The sequence below is a fragment of the Pan paniscus genome, chromosome 1, assembly GCF_029289425.2.
Source record: "Pan paniscus chromosome 1, NHGRI_mPanPan1-v2.0_pri, whole genome shotgun sequence".
NCBI lineage: Eukaryota > Metazoa > Chordata > Mammalia > Primates > Hominidae > Pan > Pan paniscus.
This window is the reverse complement of record NC_073249.2, coordinates 97,595,456-97,614,806: the sequence shown is the minus strand read 5'-3', so window position 1 is coordinate 97,614,806 and position 19,351 is coordinate 97,595,456. Positions and strand designations below refer to the sequence as shown.

At 48.1% G+C, this 19,351-nt stretch overlaps 1 protein-coding gene across 1 annotated transcript; it reads right to left on the bottom strand.

The window, feature by feature from the left end:
- Positions 1-539: 539 nt before the first annotated feature.
- On the bottom strand, positions 540-15,773 carry HRNR (hornerin). Its single transcript, XM_063599148.1, has 2 exons — positions 15,636-15,773; positions 540-14,018 (listed from the first exon to the last, which is right to left on the bottom strand). Exons 1-2 carry the CDS (start codon positions 15,771-15,773, stop codon positions 3,141-3,143), a joined length of 11,016 nt encoding a protein of 3,671 aa, XP_063455218.1. The 3' UTR covers positions 540-3,140.
- Positions 15,774-19,351: the final 3,578 nt, after the last annotated feature.

Sequence of the window (19,351 nt, the reverse complement as noted above, 5' to 3'; positions counted from 1 at the left end):
TATCACAGTTAGGTTTTTATTTACTTGGAAGTGATTTTTGTAAATGGTGTGAAATAGAGATAATTTTTTTCCTATGGAAAATTTATTACCTTGGCACCATTTATTGAAAGAGTTGCCTCTCTCCACTGATAAGCAAAACCACTGCTCTTGTATATCAAGTATGCATGGATCTGTTTCTGGAGTCACATTGCTCTGTATATCTGTTCCTACAACAATACTGCACTGTTTTAAATCATATAACTTTGTAATATATTTTGATATCTGATGAGATGAAACTCCTCCCCTTCTGTATCTTGGTGGCTCACATAATGCCAGCACTTTGGGAGGCCGAGGCGGGCAGATCACCTGAGGTCAGGAGTTCGAGACCAGCCTGGCCAACATGGTGAAACCCTGCCTACTAAAAATACAAACATTAGCTGGATGTGGTGCTGCCTGCCTGTAATCCCAGGAGACTGAGGCAGGGGAATCACTTGCACCCACGAGACGGAGGTTGCAGTGAGCCGAGATTGTGCCACTGTACTCCAGCCTGGGCAACAGAGTGAGACTGTCTCAAAACAAAAAACAAAAAACAAAAAAAATTCGTGTGTCAAGTTGCACAGAAAGCCTTTAAACAATCAACTTTATTGAGATATAATTTCCACATAATATGTACGATTATGTGAGTTTTGACAAAAGTATATATATATGTAACTACCATTATAATCTACATATAGATTTATTCCATCACCCTAGAGTGTTCCTTTGTGACTCTTCCAGCCAGTTCACAAGTTCTACTCCCAGCCCTAGTCAACCACTGATCTACTTTCTATTTTTATAGATTAGGTTTGTTTTTAGTAAGTTTCATATAGATGGAATCATAAATATGTACTCTTTTGTGGGTGGCTTCTTTTGATCAACACGTTTTTGAGATTCATCTATGTTACATGTATCAGTAGTTTATTCTTTTTTTCCTTGCTAAATAGAATTCCATTTTATAGCCATACCACAATTTGTTTATCCAGTCATCTGTTCGTGGACATTTGGATTGTTTCAAGTTTGGGGCTATTATTAAAGCTGCTATAAACATTCATGTAAAAATCTTCAATGTAGACATACGTTGTCATTTCGCTTGGGAGTGGAATTGCTAGGCTCTATAGTAAAGTACACAATCGTGTTGCCTAACAATGGGGGATATGTTGTGAAAAATGCACCCTTAGGCAAACATCAGAGAGTGTACTTACACAAATATAGATGGTATAGCCAATAAACAACTAGGCTATATGGTATAGATTATTGCTCCTAGGCTACAAACCTGTACAGCATGTTACTGTACTGAGTACTGTAGGCAACTAACACAATGGTAAGTGTGCATCTAAATGTATCTAAACATAAAGAAGGTACAGTAAAAATATGGCATAAAAGATAAAAAAGGTACACTTGTATAGGGCACTTACCATGAATAGAGCATGTAGGACTAGAAGTTGCTGTAGGTGTCAGTCAGTGAGTGGTGAGTGAATGGGAAGGCCTAGGACATTACTGTATACTACTGTAGAGTGTATAAACACTATACACTTGAATTACACTAAATTTATAAAAGAATTTCTTTCTCCAGTAAAAATTAACTTTAGCTTACTGTAAATTTTTAGGTTTATAGACTTTTACATTTTTAAACTTTTTGACTCTCTTAATTAACACTTAGCTTAAAGCACGAACACATTGTATAGCTGAACACAAATATTTTTTTATTTACATCATTATTCTGTAGGCTTTTTTCTGTTTTAAATTTTTTTAAAAAACTTTTTTTGTTAAAAATTAAAACTAACACTAAAAAGTTTTTGTTAAACTAAGACAAATATCGCCTTCTACCTCCATATGTTGTCTCCCTCTAAGGGCTTCAGGGACAATAACATGTATGGAGCTGACAGCTCCACATTATTGTGTGTGATTTTGGTGTCATATCAAAAAAATCATTGCCAATACCAGTGTGATGGAATTTTGATCATTTAAAAATGAAGTAGTTTGTCTTATTGAGTTTTAAGAATGCTTTATCTATTCTTCATTGTGAAAAATAGAATATTGGGAAATCGCTGTTTGGGTTGGTTTCTAGGATGACCATCTGTATGTAAGAAGTGAAATGAAGCACAGATGAGAAAAGTCTTAGTATTTAATCAACATTTATTTATTGTCAATTTTAATGCAATCTGGTTGTTTGAATCCAAAGACTTGAAACAAATGTGTTACAGTCAAATTAAGGAACTATGTAGCAGTGACAGATACTCTTCCTTTTCATCTGGGCATGGATGATATTTTTTTAGGTGGAAACGTTATTGAACTACAGTAGTAGGTGGAAAGCATTGTATTTCCATGGAATAACTCCTCAATATATTTCCCAATATTGAGCAGCCTCTTAGAAATAGGGGAGCAAGATCTTTCTTGCTGAAAACAAGCTAAAGCCCACATTTGAATGTTTTTTTTTTCCTGAAATGATAAATCCCTATTCTTTATGAAATAATGCTCTTGCTCACTGGCTTGGGAAAAGACCCTGATGCTACTTTTTTATGCCACTAATTAACTTACTGATTAAATATATACCCAAGAAAAAGGACTTGATGGTTTTGATAAGTAAAGACACTACCGCTGCTGCATCTTTGCTTTCAGAGCCTTCACCTTCTGCCACAATACCAAAAATTGGGACACACCAAACATGGGACACACTAAAAATTAGGGTACACTAATTGCTGTAAAACAAAGCTTTGTATCTAGGACTGGTAATGCATTTGTAATATTTTGCTTTTAAGAAATGTAAGGTTAGCTTTGGCACCATCTATAAATGAATGATGAGCTCTCAAAAAGACAACTCCAACTAAACCCAAAGCTCTTTAAAAGCTTTTCATTATTCCTCAAAGTTTAACCCACATTCTAACAAGTTATTCCACTCAGTATTTTCTAACAAAGTAGCACAAATGCCTAACAGTCTTTGGAAGGAACCCCATAACAAGATATATGCTACAGTTATAGGCTCTAAAGAAAGAGACAGAAATGCATTGATTCACTTTTAGAAAGAATTTCATGATGGATTGCTTGTCTTTCATGATGAATTCATAGATGACTTTCCTATTTCTTAAATTGCTACTTGAGTAAATTGCATTTATGTTTATTATTCACTGATAAAAGTAGCACCTCTGCTCTTGGACATATTCATAGGGTGAAGTGCTACTAGGAAAACTGAGAAAATATGAGCCAGAACTTCCCCCTTCATGGTTACTTCCTCCTTTGCAATAAGAATACCCATCTTGCCCTGAGCCACTTCCATGCTGACTATAACCAGAGGACTGTCCTGAGCCAGACCCATGTTGGCCGTAGCTGGAAGACTGCCCTGAACCAGACCCGTGTCGGCCGTGGCTAAGAGACTGGCCAGATCCAGCCCCGTGTTGGCCATAGCCAGAAGACTGACTGGAGCCAGAGCCACGGTGGCCATAGCTGGAAGACTGGCCTGTGCTAGATACCTCCTGGTCAAAGGTTGATGACTGTCCTGATGTAGAACCATGCTGTCCTTGGCTACAGAAGTGCTCTGAGCCACTACCATGCTGACTGTAAGCAGAGGAATGTCCTGAGCCAGACTCATGTTGACCAAAGACAGAAGAGTGACCCGAGCGAGACTCATATGGGCCATGGCTGGAAGAACGACCTGAGCCAGACCCATGTTGGCCGTAGCTGGAAGAGTGCCCAGAACCGGACCAATGTCGGCCATGACTAGGAGGCTGGCCAGATCCAGAGCCCTGTTGGCCATAGCCAGAAGACTGACTTGAGCCAGAGCCATGCTGACCGTGGCTGGAAGACTGACCTGAGCTAGCTCCATGTTGGCCACAGCTCGATGACTGTCCTGATGTAGAACCATGTTGCCCATGGGTAGAGGAATGACCTGAGCTAGATCCATGTTGACCGTAGCCAGAGGACTGTCCTGAGCGAGACTCTCGGTGACCTAAGCCAGAAGAGTGACCGGAGCCAGACTCATATGGGCCACGGCTGGAAGACCACCCTGAGCCAGACCCATATGGGCCGTAGCTGGAAGACTGCCCAGAACCAGACCCATGTCGGCCACGGCTAGGACTAGGAGACTGGCCAGATCCAGACCCATGTTGGCCGTGGCCCAAAGACTGACGGGAGCCAGACCCATGCTGACCATAGCTGGAAGACAAACCTGAGCTAGATCCATGTTGTTCGCTCCTAGATGACTGTCCTGACCTAGAGCCGTGTTGTCCATAGCCGGAGGAGTGACCTGAGCCAGATCCATGCTGACTGTAACCAGAGGACTGGCCTGAGCCAGACTCGTGGTGACCAAAGCCAGAAGACTGGCCTGAGCCAGACCCATGTGGGCCATTGCTGGAAGACCAACTGGAGCCAGACCCATGTTGGCCGTAGCTGGAAGAGTGCTCGGAGCCGGACCCATGTCGGCCGCGACTAGGAGACTGGCCAGATCCAGAGCCCTGTCGGCCATAGCCAGAAGACTGACTTGAGCCAGAGCCATGCTGACCGTGGCTGGAAGACTGACCTGAGCTAGCTCCATGTTGGCCACAGCTCGATGACTGTCCTGATGTAGAACCATGTTGCCCATGGGTAGAGGAATGACCCGAGCTAGATCCGTGTTGACCGTAGCCAGAGGACTGTCCTGAGCAAGACTCTTGTTGACCTAAGCCAGAAGAATGACCGGAGCCAGACTCATATGTGCCACGGCTGGAAGACCGCCCTGAACCAGACCCATGTGGGCCGTAGCTGGAAGACTGCCCGGAACCAGATACATGTCTGCCACGGCTAGGGCTAGGAGACTGGCCAGATCCAGACCCGTGTTGGCCGTGGCCCGAAGACTGACGGGAGCCAGACCCATGCTGACCATAGCGGGAAGATGAACCTGAGCTAGATCCGTGTCGTTCACCCCTAGATGACTGTCCTGATCTAGAGCCGTGTTGCCCGTAGCCGGAGGAGTGACCTGAGCCAGATCCATGCTGACTGTAACTAGAGGACTGCCCTGAGCTAGACTCGTGGTGACCAAAGCCAGAAGACTCGCCTAAGCCAGACCCATGTTGGCCACTGCTGGAAGACCGACCGGAGCCAGACCCATGTCGGCCATAGCTGGGAGACTCCCTTGACCCAGACCCACGCTGGCCGTGGCCTGGAGACTGGCCAGATCCAGAGCCCTGTCGGCCATAGCCAGAAGACTGACTTGAGCCAGAGCCATGCTGACCGTGGCTGGAAGACTGACCTGAGCTAGCTCCATGTTGGCCACAGCTCGATGACTGTCCTGATGTAGAACCATGTTGCCCATGGGTAGAGGAATGACCTGAGCTAGATCCATGTTGACCGTAGCCAGAGGACTGTCCTGAGCGAGACTCTTGTTGACCTAAGCCAGAAGAGTGACCGGAGCCAGACTCATATGGGCCACGGCTGGAAGACCACCCTGAAGCAGACCCATATGGGCCGTAGCTGGAAGACTGCCCAGAACCAGACCCATGTCGGCCACGGCTAGGGCTAGGAGACTGGCCAGATCCAGACCCATGTTGGCCGTGGCCCAAAGACTGATGGGAGCCAGACCCATGCTGACCATAGCTGGAAGACGAACCTGAGCTAGATCCATGTTGTTCGCTCCTAGATGACTGTCCTGACCTAGAGCCGTGTTGTCCATAGCCGGAGGAGTGACCTGAGCCAGATCCATGCTGACTGTAACCAGAGGACTGCCCTGAGCTAGACTTGTGACCAAAGCCAGAAGACTGGCCTGAGCCAGACCCATGTCGGGCACTGCTGGAAGACCGACCGGAGCCAGACCCATGTCGGCCATAGCTGGGAGACTGCCCTGACCCAGACCCACGCTGGCCATGGCCTGGAGACTGGCCAGATCCAGAGCCGTGTCGGCCGTGGCCCGAAGCGTGACGGGAGGCAGACTCATGCTGACCATAGCTGGAAGATTGACCTGAGCTAGAGCCATGTTGGCCGTAGCTTGATGACTGCCCTGACATAGATCCATGTTGTCCCTGGCTAGAGGAATGACCTGAGCCAGAACTATTCTGACTATAGCCAGAGGACTGTCCTGAGCCAGACTCGTGTTGCCCAAAGCCAGAAGCTTGGCCTGAGCCAGACTCATAATGGCCACGGCTGGAAGAACAACTTGAGCCAGACCTGTGTTGGCCGTGGCTGGAGGAGTGCCCCGAACTGGACCCATGTCGGCCACGGCTAGGGGACTGGCCAGATCCAGACCCTTGTCGGCCGTGGCCTGAAGACTGACGGGAGCCAGACCCATGCTGACCATAGCTGGAAGGCGAACCTGAGCTAGATCTGTGTCGTTCGCCCCTAGAGGACTGTCCTGACCTAGAGCCGTGTTTTCCATAGCCGGAGGAGTGACCTGAGCCAGATCCATGCTGACTGTAACTAGAGGACTGCCCTGAGCTAGACTCGTGGTGACCAAAGCCAGAAGACTCGCCTAAGCCAGACCCATGTTGGCCACTGCTGGAAGACCGACCAGAGCCAGACCCATGTCGGCCATAGCTGGGAGACTCCCTTGACCCAGACCCACATTGGCCGTGGCCTGGAGATTGGCCCGATCCAGAGCCCTGTCGGCCATAGCCAGAAGACTGACTTGAGCCAGAGCCATGCTGACCATGGCTGGAAGACTGACCTGAGCTAGCTCCATGTTGGCCATAGCTCGGTGACTGTCCTGATGTAGAACCATGTTGCCCATGGGTAGAGGAATAACCCGAGCTAGATCCATGTTGACCGTAGCCAGAGGACTGTCCTGAGCAAGACTCTTGTTGACCTAAGCCAGAAGAGTGACCTGAGCCAGACTCATATGGGCCACGGCTGGAAGACCGCCCTGAGCCAGACCCATGTGGGCCATAGCTGGAGGACTGCCCGGAACCAGACCCATGTCTGCCACGGCTAGGGCTAGGAGGCTGGCCAGATCCAGACCCTTGTCGGCCATGGCCCGAAGACTGACAGGAGCCAGACCCATGCTCACCATAGCTGGAAGAGGAACCTGAGCTAGATCCATGTCGTTCACCCCTAGATGACTGTCCTGACCTAGAGCCGTGTTGTCCGTAGCTGAAGGAGTGACCTGAGCCAGATCCATGCTGACTGTAACCAGAGGACTGCTGTGAGCTAGACTCATGGTGACCAAAGCCAGAAGACTGGCCTGAGCCCGACCCATGTGGGCCATTGCTGGAAGACTGACCGGAGCCAGACCCATGTCGGCCGTAGCTGGGAGACTGCCCTGACCCAGACCCATCCTGGCCATGACCTGGAGACTGGCCAGATCCAGAGCCGTGTCGGCCGTGGCCCGAAGTGTGACGGGAGGCAGACTCATGCTGACCAAAGCTGGAAGATTGACCTGAGCTACAGCCATGTTGGCCGGAGCTTGATGACTGCCCTGATGTAGATCCATGTCGTCCGTGGCTAGAGAAGTGACCTGAGCCAGAACCATGCTGACTATAGCCCTGTCCTGAGCCAGACTCGTGTTGCCCAAAGCCAGAAGCCTGGCCTGAGCCAGACTTATAATGGCCACGGCTGGAAGAACAACTTGAGCCAGACCCGTGTTGGCCGTGGCTGGAGGAGTGTCCTGAACCAGACCAATGTCGGACACGGCTAGGAGAGTGGCCAGATCCAGACCCTTGTTGGCCGTGGCCCGAAGATTGATGGGAGCCTGAACCATGCTGACCATAGCTGGAAGACAAACCTGAGCTAGATCCGTGTTGTTCGCCCCTAGATGACTGTCCTGACCTAGAGCTGTGTTGTCCGTAGCCAGAAGAGTGACCTGAGCCAGATCCATGCTGACTGTAACTAGAGGACTGCCCTGAGCTAGACTCGTGGTGACCAAAGCTAGAAGACTGGCCTGAGCCAGACCCATGTGGGCCATTGCTGGAAGACCAACCGGAGCCAGACCCATGTTGGCCGTAGCTGGAAGAGTGCCCGGAACCGGACCCATGTCGGCCACGACTAGGAGACTGGCCAGATCCAGAGCCCTGTCGGCCATAGCCAGAAGACTGACTTGAGCCAGAGCCATGCTGACCGTGGCTGGAAGACTGACCTGAGCTAGCTCCATGTTGGCCACAGCTCGATGACTGTCCTGATGTAGAACCATGTTGCCCATGGGTAGAGGAATGACCTGAGCTAGATCCATGTTGACTGTAGCCAGAGGACTGTCCTGAGCGAGACTCTCGGTGACCTAAGCCAGAAGAGTGACCAGAGCCAGACTCATATGGGCCACGGCTGGAAGACCACCCTGAGCCAGACCCATATGGGCCGTAGCTGGAAGACTGCCCGGAACCAGACCCATGTCGGCCACGGCTAGGACTAGGAGACTGGCCAGATCCAGACCCATGTTGGCCGTGGCCCAAAGACTGACGGGAGCCAGACTCATGCTGACCATAGCTGGAAGATGAACCTGAGCTAGATCCATGTTGTTCGCTCCTAGATGACTGTCCTGACCTAGAGCCGTGTTGTCTGTAGCCGGAGGAGTGACCTGAGCCAGATCCATGCTGACTGTAACCAGAGGACTGCCCTGAGCTAGACTTGTGACCAAAGCCAGAAGACCGGCCTGAGCCAGAGCCATGACGGCCACTGCTGGAAGACCGACTGGAGCCAGATCCATGTCGGCCATAGCTGGGAGACTGCCCTGACCCAGACCCATGCTGGCCGTGGCCTGGAGACTGGCCAGATCCAGAGCCGTGTCGGCCGCGGCCCGAAGCGTGACGGGAGGCAGACTCATGCTGACCATAGCTGGAAGATTGACCTGAGCTAGAGCCATGTTGGCCGTAGCTTGATGACTGCCCTGACATAGATCCATATTGTCCCTGGCTAGAGGAGTGACCTGAGCCAGAACTATTCTGACTATAGCCAGAGGACTGTCCTGAGCCAGACTCGTGTTGCCCAAAGCCAGAAGCTTGGCCTGAGCCAGACTCATAATGGCCACGGCTGGAAGAACAACTTGAGCCAGACCTGTGTTGGCCGTGGCTGGAGGAGTGCCCCGAACCGGACCCATGTTGGCCGCGGCTAGGGGACTGGCCAGATCCAGACCCTTGTCGGCCGTAGCCTGAAGACTGACGGGAGCCAGACCCATGCTGACCATAGCTGGAAGGCGAACCTGAGCTAGGTCTGTGTCGTTCGCCCCTAGAGGACTGTCCTGACCTAGAGCCGTGTTGTCCATAGCCGGAGGAGTGACCTGAGCCAGATCCATGCTTACTGTAACCAGAGGACTGGCCTGAGCCAGACTCACGGTGACCAAAGCCAGAAGACTGGCCTGAGCCAGACCCATGTGGGCCATTGCTGGAAGACCAACTGGAGCCAGACCCACGTTGGCCGTAGCTGGAAGAGTGCTCGGAACCGGACCCATGTCGGCCGCGACTAGGAGACTGGCCAGATCCAGAGCCCTGTCGGCCATAGCCAGAAGACTGACTTGAGCCAGAGCCATGCTGACCGTGGCTGGAAGACTGACCTGAGCTAGCTCCATGTTGGCCACAGCTTGATGACTGTCCTGATGTAGAACCATGTTGCCCATGGGTAGAGGAATGACCCGAGCTAGATCCGTGTTGACCGTAGCCAGAGGACTGTCCTGAGCGAGACTCTTGTTGACCTAAGCGAGAAGAGTGACCTGAGCCAGACTCATATGGGCCACGGCTGGAAGACCGCCCTGAGCCAGACCCATGTGGGCCATAGCTGGAAGACTGCCTGGAACCAGACACATGTCTGCCACGGCTAGGGCTAGGAGACTGGCCAGATCCAGACCCTTGTCGGCCATGGCCCGAAGACTGATAGGAGCCAGACCCATACTGACCATAGCTGGAAGATGAACCTGAGCTAGATCCGTGTCGTTCACCCCTAGATGACTGTCCTGACCTAGAGCCATGTTGTTCGTAGCTGGAGGAGTGACCTGAGCCAGATCCATGCTGAGTGTAACCAGAGGACTGCCATGAGCTAGACTCGTGGTGACCAAATCCAGAAGACTGACCTGAGCCCGACCCATGTGGGCCATTGCTGGAAGACCGACCGGAGCCAGACCCATGTCGGCCGTAGCTGGAAGAGTGCCCGGAACTGGACCCATGTCGGCCGCGACTAGGAGACTGGCCAGATCCAGAGCCCTGTTGGCCATAGCTAGAAAACTGACTTGAGCCAGAGCCATGCTGACTGTGGCTGGAAGACTGACTTGAGCTAGCTCCATGTTGGCCACAGCTCGATGACCGTCCTGATGTAGAACCATGTTGCCCATGGGTAGAGGAATGACCCGAGCTAGATCCGTGTTGACTGTAGCCAGAGGACTGTCCTGAGCGAGACTCTTGTTGACCTAAGCCAGAAGAATGACCGGAGCCAGACTCATATGTGCCACGGCTGGAAGACCGCCCTGAACCAGACCCATGTGGGCCGTAGCTGGAAGACTGCCCAGAACCAGACCCATGTCTGCCACGGCTAGGGCTCGGAGACTGGCCAGATCCAGACCCGTGTTGGCCGTGGCCCGAAGACTGACGGGAGCCAGACCCATGCTGACCATAGCGGGAAGATGAACCTGAGCTAGATCCGTGTCGTTCACCCCTAGATGACTGTCCTGATCTAGAGCCGTGTTGTCCATAGCCGGAGGAGTGACCTGAGCCAGATCCATGCTGACTGTAACTAGAGGACTGCCCTGAGCTAGACTCGTGGTGACCAAAGCCAGAAGACTCGCCTAAGCCAGACCCATGTTGGCCACTGCTGGAAGACCGACCGGAGCCAGACCCATGTCGGCCGTAGCTGGGAGACTGCCTTGACCCAGACCCACGTTGGCCGTGGCCTGGAGATTGGCCAGATCCAGAGCCCTGTCGGCCATAGCCAGAAGACTGACTTGAGCCAGAGCCATGCTGACCGTGGCTGGAAGACTGACCTGAGCTAGCTCCATGTTGGCCACAGCTCGATGACTGTCCTGATGTAGAACCATGTTGCCCATGGGTAGAGGAATGACCTGAGCTAGATCCATGTTGACCGTAGCCAGAGGACTGTCCTGAGCAAGACTCTCGGTGACCTAAGCCAGAAGAGTGACCGGAGCCAGACTCATATGGGCCACGGCTGGAAGACCACCCTGAGCCAGACCCATATGGGCCGTAGCTGGAAGACTGCCCAGAACCAGACCCATGTCGGCCACGGCTAGGGCTAGGAGACTGGCCAGATCCAGACCCATGTTGGCCGTGGCCCAAAGACTGACGGGAGCCAGACCCATGCTGACCATAGCTGGAAGATGAACCTGAGCTAGATCCATGTTGTTCGCTCCTAGATGACTGTCCTGACCTAGAGCCGTGTTGTCCATAGCCGGAGGAGTGACCTGAGCCAGATCCATGCTGACTGTAACCAGAGGACTGCCCTGAGCTAGACTTGTGACCAAAGCCAGAAGACCGGCCTGAGCCAGAGCCATGACGGCCACTGCTGGAAGACCGACCGGAGCCAGATCCATGTCGGCCATAGCTGGGAGACTGCCCTGACCCAGACCCACGCTGGCCGTGGCCTGGAGACTGGCCAGATCCAGAGCCGTGTCGGCCGCGGCCCGAAGCGTGACGGGAGGCAGACTCATGCTGACCATAGCTGGAAGATTGACCTGAGCTAGAGCCATGTTGGCCGTAGCTTGACGACTGCCCTGACATAGATCCATATTGTCCCTGGCTAGAGGAGTGACCTGAGCCAGAACTATGCTGACTGTAGCCAGAGGACTGTCCTGAGCCAGACTCGTGTTGCCCAAAATCAGAAGCCTGGCCTGAGCCAGACTCATAATGGCCACAGCTGGAAGAACAACTTGTGCCAGACCTGTGTTGGCCGTGGCTGGAGGAGTGCCCTGAACTGGACCCATGTCGGACACGGCTAGGAGAGTGGCCAGATCCAGACCCTTGTCGGCCGTGGCCCGAAGATTGATGGGAGCCCGACCCACGCTGACCATAGCTGGAAGACAAACCTGAGCTAGATCCGTGTTGTTCACTCCTAGATGACTGTCCTGACCTAGAGCCGTGATTTCTGTAGCCGGAGGAGTGAGTTGAGCCAGATCCATGCTGACTGTAACCAGAGGACTGCCCTGAGCCAGACTTGTGACCAAAGCTGGAAGACTGGCCTGAGACAGACCCATGTGGGCCATTGCTGGAAGACCAACCGGAGCCAGACCCATGTTGGCCGTAGCTGGAAGAGTGCCCGAAATCGGACCCATGTCGGCCGCGACTAGGAGACTGGCCAGATCCAGAGCCCTGTTGGCCATGGCGAGAAGACTGACTTGAGCCAGAGCCATGCTGACCGTGCCTGGAAGACTGACCTGAGGTAGCTCCATGTTGGCCACAGCTCGATGACTGTCCTGATGTAGAACCATGTTGCCCGTGGGTAGAGGAATGACCCGAGCTAGATCCGTGTTGACCGTAGCCAGAGGACTGTCCTGAGCGAGACTCTTGGTGACCTAAGCCAGAAGAGTGACCGGAGCCAGACTCATATGGGCCACGGCTTGAAGACCTCCCTGAGCCAGACCCATGTGGGCCATAGCTGGAAGACTGCCCGGAACCAGACTCAAGACGGCCACGGCTAGGGCTAGGAGACTGGCCAGATCCAGACCCATGTCGGCTGTGTCCCAAAGATTGACGGGAGCCAGACCCATGCTGACCATAGCTGGAAGATGAACCTGCGCTAGATCCTTGTCGTTCACCCCTAGATGACTGTCCTGACCTAGAGCCATGTTGTCCGTGGCCAGAGGAGTGACCTGAGCCAGATCCATGCTGAGTGTAACCAGAGGAATGCCCTGAGCCAGACTCGTGGTGACCAAAGCCAGAAGAGTAGCCTGAACCAGACACATATGGGCCACTGCTGGAAGATTGACCGAAGCCAGTCCCATGTTGGCCGGAGCTGGGAGACTGCTCTGACCCAGACCTACGCTGGCCGTGGCCTGGAGACTGGCCAGATCCAGAGCTGTGTTGGTCGCGGCCTGAAGAGTGACGGGAGGCAGACTCATGCTGACCATAGCTTGAAGACTGACGTGAGCTAGAGCCATGTTGGCCGGAGCTTGATGCCTGCCCTGATGTAGATCCATGTCGCCCCTGGCTAGAGGAGTGACCTGAGCCAGAACCATGCTGACTATAGCCAGAGGACTGTCCTGAGCCAGACTCGTGTTGCCCAAAGCCAGAAGTCTGGCCTGAGCCAGACTCATAATGGCCACGGCTGGAAGAGTAACTTGAGCCAGACCCGTGTTGGCCGTGGCTGGAGGAGTGCCCCGAACCGGACCCATGTCGGACATGGCTAGGAGACTGGTGAGATCCAGACCCTTGTCGGCCGTGGCCCGAAGACTGACGGGAACCAGACCCATGCTGACCATAGCTTGAAGACGAACCTGAGCTAGATCTGTGTCGTTCACCCCTAGATGACTGTCCTGACCTAGAGCCGTGTTGTCTGTAGCCAGAGTAGTGACCTGAGCCAGATCCATGCTGACTGTAACCAGAGGACTGCCCTGAGGTAGACTTGTGTTGACTAAAGCCAGAGCCAGACCCATGTGTGTCATTGCTGGAAGACTGTCCGGAGCCAGAGCTGTGTTGGCCATAGTTGGGAGACTGCCCTGACCCAGACCCACATTGGCTGCGGCCCGAAGACTGATGGGAGTCGGAGTTTTGCTCACCATAGCTGGAAGACTGACATGAGTAGGAGTTATGTTGGCCAGAAAAGTCTCTTTGAAAACTCAGTCTTCTGGATATGGATTCAGTCCCAGGTTTAAGACTTCCTCTGACGTTTCTGGAATAGGAATCATTCTCTCCTGCACTCCAACTTGAATGATTAAAAGAGGATTCTTGCCGTTTGTTCTCCTCTTTTTCAGTTTCTTCTTGTTCCTCTTGGTGCTGGTGAGTGTCATCTCTCAGCTTTGACCCTGAAACTTGGTAGTAATCTTTGCCAATGATTTTATTACGAGCCTGAACCAGCTTGAATATCATCAGAAGATACTCAGTAAAATCCACTTTCTTGTTATGGTCTCGATCCAGACTTTGCAAGATGATATCCACAGTATCTGGATCGTTTGGATTCTGTATAAGAGAAAGGTACAAAGAGTAGCTCTGTTAGTATGGACAATACATCTGGCTAACGAACTGAAGGAAAGATGTGAAAATGTAAATGTTTGGGTTATTTATATGGAACTCATTCACACAGTCCTTTAGGCTGCATTTCTGTATCCTGAGCAGAAAGAGAAAAAGGAATACGGAATGAATAATGTGGTGGGAAACAGCTAGAATAGGATGCAACTGGAAGATGAAAGGAAACAAGAGGGCTGATTATTTTTGGTAAAGAATGGGTCAAATATGAATGATTAGCTAATTTATAAGTAATATGTTTTTATACCTACATTAATTATATCAACTTTATTTATCCAATTAAATTAACTAGCTACTTACTCACTGAACAAAGATTTATTATTTTACTAGTTGCCTACCATTATGTCATATGAGAGTATAAAGAAGTGAACAAGTTTGCTTCCTGAAAAAAAATGGAATTTAAAGTTTAGTTGGCCAGATATACAAACTTAAAATTATAATTTATTGTGGTAAGGTTTCTACAAGAGTACATCAGAGAGGAACCATTGGGGGTCCTAGAAAGGTTAATGAGAGGAAATGATGCCTTTTGAAGGATGGATTAGAATTAGCCAAATGAAGAAGCAGGAAGAGAAAGAGAAGGGGAAAAGATTGTTCTAGGCAGAGGGAATTATATGAACAAAGGGCTAGAGGTGAGAGAAGTTATGGAGCATTCAAGGAACTGAAGGAAATTCAGGATTGCTAGATTTAGAGTTTGAAGAGTCAAGAAATGTGGATAGAGAGACAAATAGGGACTAGATTATGACTTTTAAGTTATGTTAAGGAACTTTGTACTTCATTTTAAGAGCAGTTGGGTATTGAAGGGTTTTTAGCTGAGGAGTGAAATGATTATATTTGCATCTAATGCTGAGAGTAGAAGTAGTAGGTGGCCTGAACCAGAGGACTAATAATAGTGATGAAGAGAAATGGGTTGTTTTGAGAGATTATTGATGAGTTAGATGGAGGTTAGAAGGTAGTGGTATCTGCTGAGAGAGAGACAATAAAAAATGACACCAGGTTTTTGCTTTGGGCAAAAAGATGAAGGAAAAAGGTTAGTGGGGAAGATTATGAGATTCATAGCTGACACACTGAATATCTGACATCTGATATCTGAATATCATATCTGAAATCCACAGAAATCCAAATTTAAGGAATTGAAACTCAGGAGTCTGATATAAGGTCCCAAATATCTAAGCTATCAAATCTAGACCTGACAGTTTTAAGGTGGTGGACACATTCTTTTGTGATTCAGGAGTAAATGCTAATTTCCTGAACTCAGAAATCTACTTCACAGTTTTTCTGAGGACTGTCTGGGTTTGTAGGAATTAGTCACTTAGATAGGACATTATTTAACCTGTGGGTTTTATTTGTTGTTTAGTAGGGTCACTTCCGTTAGTTATGCTATGGAAACCATCACGGATCCGCTTTTGACCTTATCTCAAACTTTTACCAAACCCTGTTCTCTTTCACCAAGTAGGGAGAATCCTCTAGGATGTTTGACATATGTGACAAGAAGGTGGAAAGGGATAAAGAAGAAAATTCCTGCATAACTCCATCCTGGCGTGGAGTTCTTACCTTCAGAATTTGATGAAACTCATTTTCCAGAAGTTCTTTCAGCTCTGCCTTGTTCAACGTATCATACTCCCCATGCTGGGTGGCATATTGGTAGAAAACATCGATGACAGTGATGATGCCTTGTAGGAGTTTAGGCATTTTTTTTTTGCAAGTTTGAGTAACCTAAAGGGAGGAAAAAGAGAGACCAACCCCTTACTATTCTTATTTCTTGTTTAAACACATAAATAGTTCTAATTATTTATAATAATTGTTCAGAATTAGTCATGATTAAATTCATTCTGTTGTAATCAAGAACCAATTCAGAGTTGAATGACTTGTTCAAGCCATGTAGCAAGAGAGTGATGAAATTAGGAATATAATCCATAGGTCTTATTTCCATTCCTGAATGAATGTAGGAAAAATGACTTTCTGTTTTTGGCTTCCTGACATTACCAGGGATAATATTAGCTTTGTTCTGGAGCTGTAGAAGTCCTGAGTGTTCCACTTCATCTGCTTCCTCTTTCTAGGTTCAAAGCATACTGTGGGCACAGGTCCATCATCTACATGACATGCCTTACTCAACCTAAGGAGCATCAATGGCTGAACTGAACTCTCAAGACTTCTAGGTCAGAGAAAATAGACAGTGTGAGCAAAGCCAACAAGCCTAGGTGATATGAAGCTAAGGGTAACTGCTATTAGATCCAGCTTCTGTTCTCATTCTCCAAGCAGGAAGTGACCCTCAGACCTTATTACACAATAGAGAGGAAAAGCTCAGTTGTAAAGAAGGCAACCTGCCTGTGGATAATTAGAACCCCATGATATCCATGTTATGAGGGAAGCGACCTCAAAGAAAGGAGATAATATACATAGTCCTAGTCTTTGTTTCATTTTTCTTTTCAGTAAATTTAAACTTATACCAAAGTTCCCCAGAGTATACTAAAAAGAAGCCTTGTATCTAGTGCCTCTTTGCCTTAGAGCACATCCTGGACTTTCATAATTTATAGCCCTGAGTACCCTTGAGCGGAGTTGAACTGCTCACTTACCTAGCTCACCAGAGGAACAAGTAGGGTAGAGACAGAAACAGCTTGCAGGGTGCTGCGAGTTGGGCAGAGTGGCCTTTTTATAGAGGGAATAATGGTCCATCTTAGGGAGGAGTTGCTAATTTTGAGATGTCCTAATTTACTCCTAAACAAGCCCATCTCCACCTCTATCTCCACCTCCCAGGTGTTTACCTTCTTTCTCACTTCCTTACAGGTTCACCTAAGATTGCATTAGCAGTTCCCAAATCTGGGCTACTCTCAGCCCCACCTGCCAAAGTGTCAGGACACTGCAGAAAGGCCTGTTTTTGTATTCATCAAACTATCTAGCACAATATATTGACAACAAATTGTGTGGATTTTAATAGAAGTTGAATGGAGTGTGTGCAGGGACATCATGGCCCAAATGTCAAAGAATCATGGAAATTGATGATTAAAAGGACTGTAAAGATCATCTAGTCAAACTCTCCCATTCTAAGCTAAATTTTCTTAAATGGTATTCCAGCCAAAGTGTCATCTTTGGTATTGTTATTACCTTTTGAAATGGATAATGGCTCCAGGCCATCCTTTAACTCATTAAGTACCTCAATTTACCAGACCCCTTATTGGCCATTCATCACCATAGCTTTCATTTCAAACACCATATAACCTTAGGAAGAAATGCGTGCTTGTTAGCATGGTATCCATGGTTCCTCATGATCTGGGCTGTGGCTTTTTTCCAGCTCCATTCTCCCCTCCATATTTCTCTTTGTACTCCAACAGTAATTAACTAGTAATATTTCAAACTTCCTCAATATACCATGGGATATGTTATTTCATATTTTTTCTTAGGATGTCTTTCCTCGTCTGCCTAGTGAACTAATTATTCTTCAAAATCCAATTTAGGCTTCCCATAGAAAATCTTTCCTGAATTACTCAAGAGGGAGTTGTAATTGTGTACCTTATTCATATTTATTGTTGTATCAATCATACTATATTGTAATCTTTAAAAATTGTTTTACTATACAATTATTGTTTAATATAAAAATTAGAAAATATTGATAAGCAAATAAGATAAAATCAAAATACCTTTAAAGCCACTAGCCAAAAATAACTACTGTTAGTTTTTTGTTGTATATCCTTGCCTTTCACAAACACACACATTCACACACAGACACACACATTTGTCTATGGGCTTATTTCATTTCTAGGCTATGAGCTCCTTGAGAATAAGGAATGGACATTATTTATCCTTATGTCATTTGGAGACCTAGTATACTGCTTGTCACATAACGGTCTCCAATAAATGTCAGTTTGAATTCATTTGAAAGAGAAGCAAGGATCAAGAATATAGTCCTCTGCATTGGCCAACTTCCATCTTTTCACAGGAGGACTAGGGTCTGCCCTCTCTCTTGCCATCTTTGCCTCAGAGGACATGATTTTACCTGAATATGAACGGAATCTTAGCATTGAGAATCAATGAGTGGCTTTCTGCTTTTTTCTGAGGCCCTCGCTCTGCATTTTTTCCATTGTGAACATATAACACAAATTTCACTGAAGGTGTGTGAAGTTACATGGACTTAAAACTTGTGCAATATGGTCATCAGGATTTGAGAAGGTGTGGTAGCAACTGTTGGCAAGTGATAAATTACATGATTCCAAATTCAACTATTGTTAGGCTATGTGTTTTCTTTTAAGAATTGCCCAGAGGGCTGCAGAGTCAGTATCCATTCTGTAGCCGTGTTTCCTCTGGACATCTGATTGGGCCAGGTTTTCATGCTTCATCAGAACAATGACTTTTTAAAGGTGTGGCTGAGACTGTGGGAGTAAAGGGGGGTGGAATTTGCTGAGTGAAGACTGATTTCCTGCAGGAACCAGCTGTTGTCACGAAGGGAGGAGAGGGTTGTGAGAGAAGACTATTCCAGGTGAACGTGCTCTTGGGGCTAGTGTTCTCCTGAAATAGGGGCCAGCAAACTTTTTTTTTGTAAAGGGCCAGATGGTACAAAATATTATCTCTGCAGGACAGATAGTTTTTGTTGCAACTACTCAACTCTGCTGTTGTAGCATAAAAGCAGCCATAGATGATATGTAAACAAATGAGCATGGCTATGTTTCAGTAAAACTTATTTATCAATACTGATCTTTGAATGTCATATAATTTCACATATCATATATTTTTTCAACCACTTACAAATGTAGAAAACCTTTTTATCCTGTAGGCTACACAAAAATGGATGACAAGCTAGCTATGAACTGCAGGCTGTAGTTTACCACTCTTTGCTCCTCTTCTGTATTTGCTTTTCAGGAAGATTCTCTGGGAGAGGAGGATCTGAGAGAAAAGAAGGGCTGAAAAGTGTGGGACATCAGAACCACTAACTCTTGCATGAGAGAACAAGAGTGAAGGTGAATTTGTAAATATCAGCATGTGTGGGGTGGTGGGGAAAGGGAACAGAACAAGGGACCTTTGGCTGCTCATAAAAGGGAGATAAATTTTGATTTGATGTAAGGGAGAAATATTTAATATTTGCATTGACTGAAAATGCAGTGAGCTCTTTGTGAAGTAACTGAATTTATTGTCAAGTATCATATGAATAGTTTTTTACTATTAAAGAAAAAATTAATTCTTTCATTACGTTGTTTTCTGGATATGCTCACCAACTAGAATTTTGTTGGGCTTTTTTTCCTCATTTGTATCATGAAAATAAGAAGCATATTACATAT

Bases quoted from the DNA above. Each gene is read 5' to 3' on its own strand.
- HRNR (XM_063599148.1), bottom strand. From the start codon at position 15,773: ATGCCTAAACTCCTACAAGGCATCATCACTGTCATCGATGTTTTCTAC. The intron at 14,019-15,635 runs GTAAGAACTCCA...TCTCTTATACAG, and splicing joins AGTTTCATCAAATTCTGAAG to AATCCAAACGATCCAGATAC.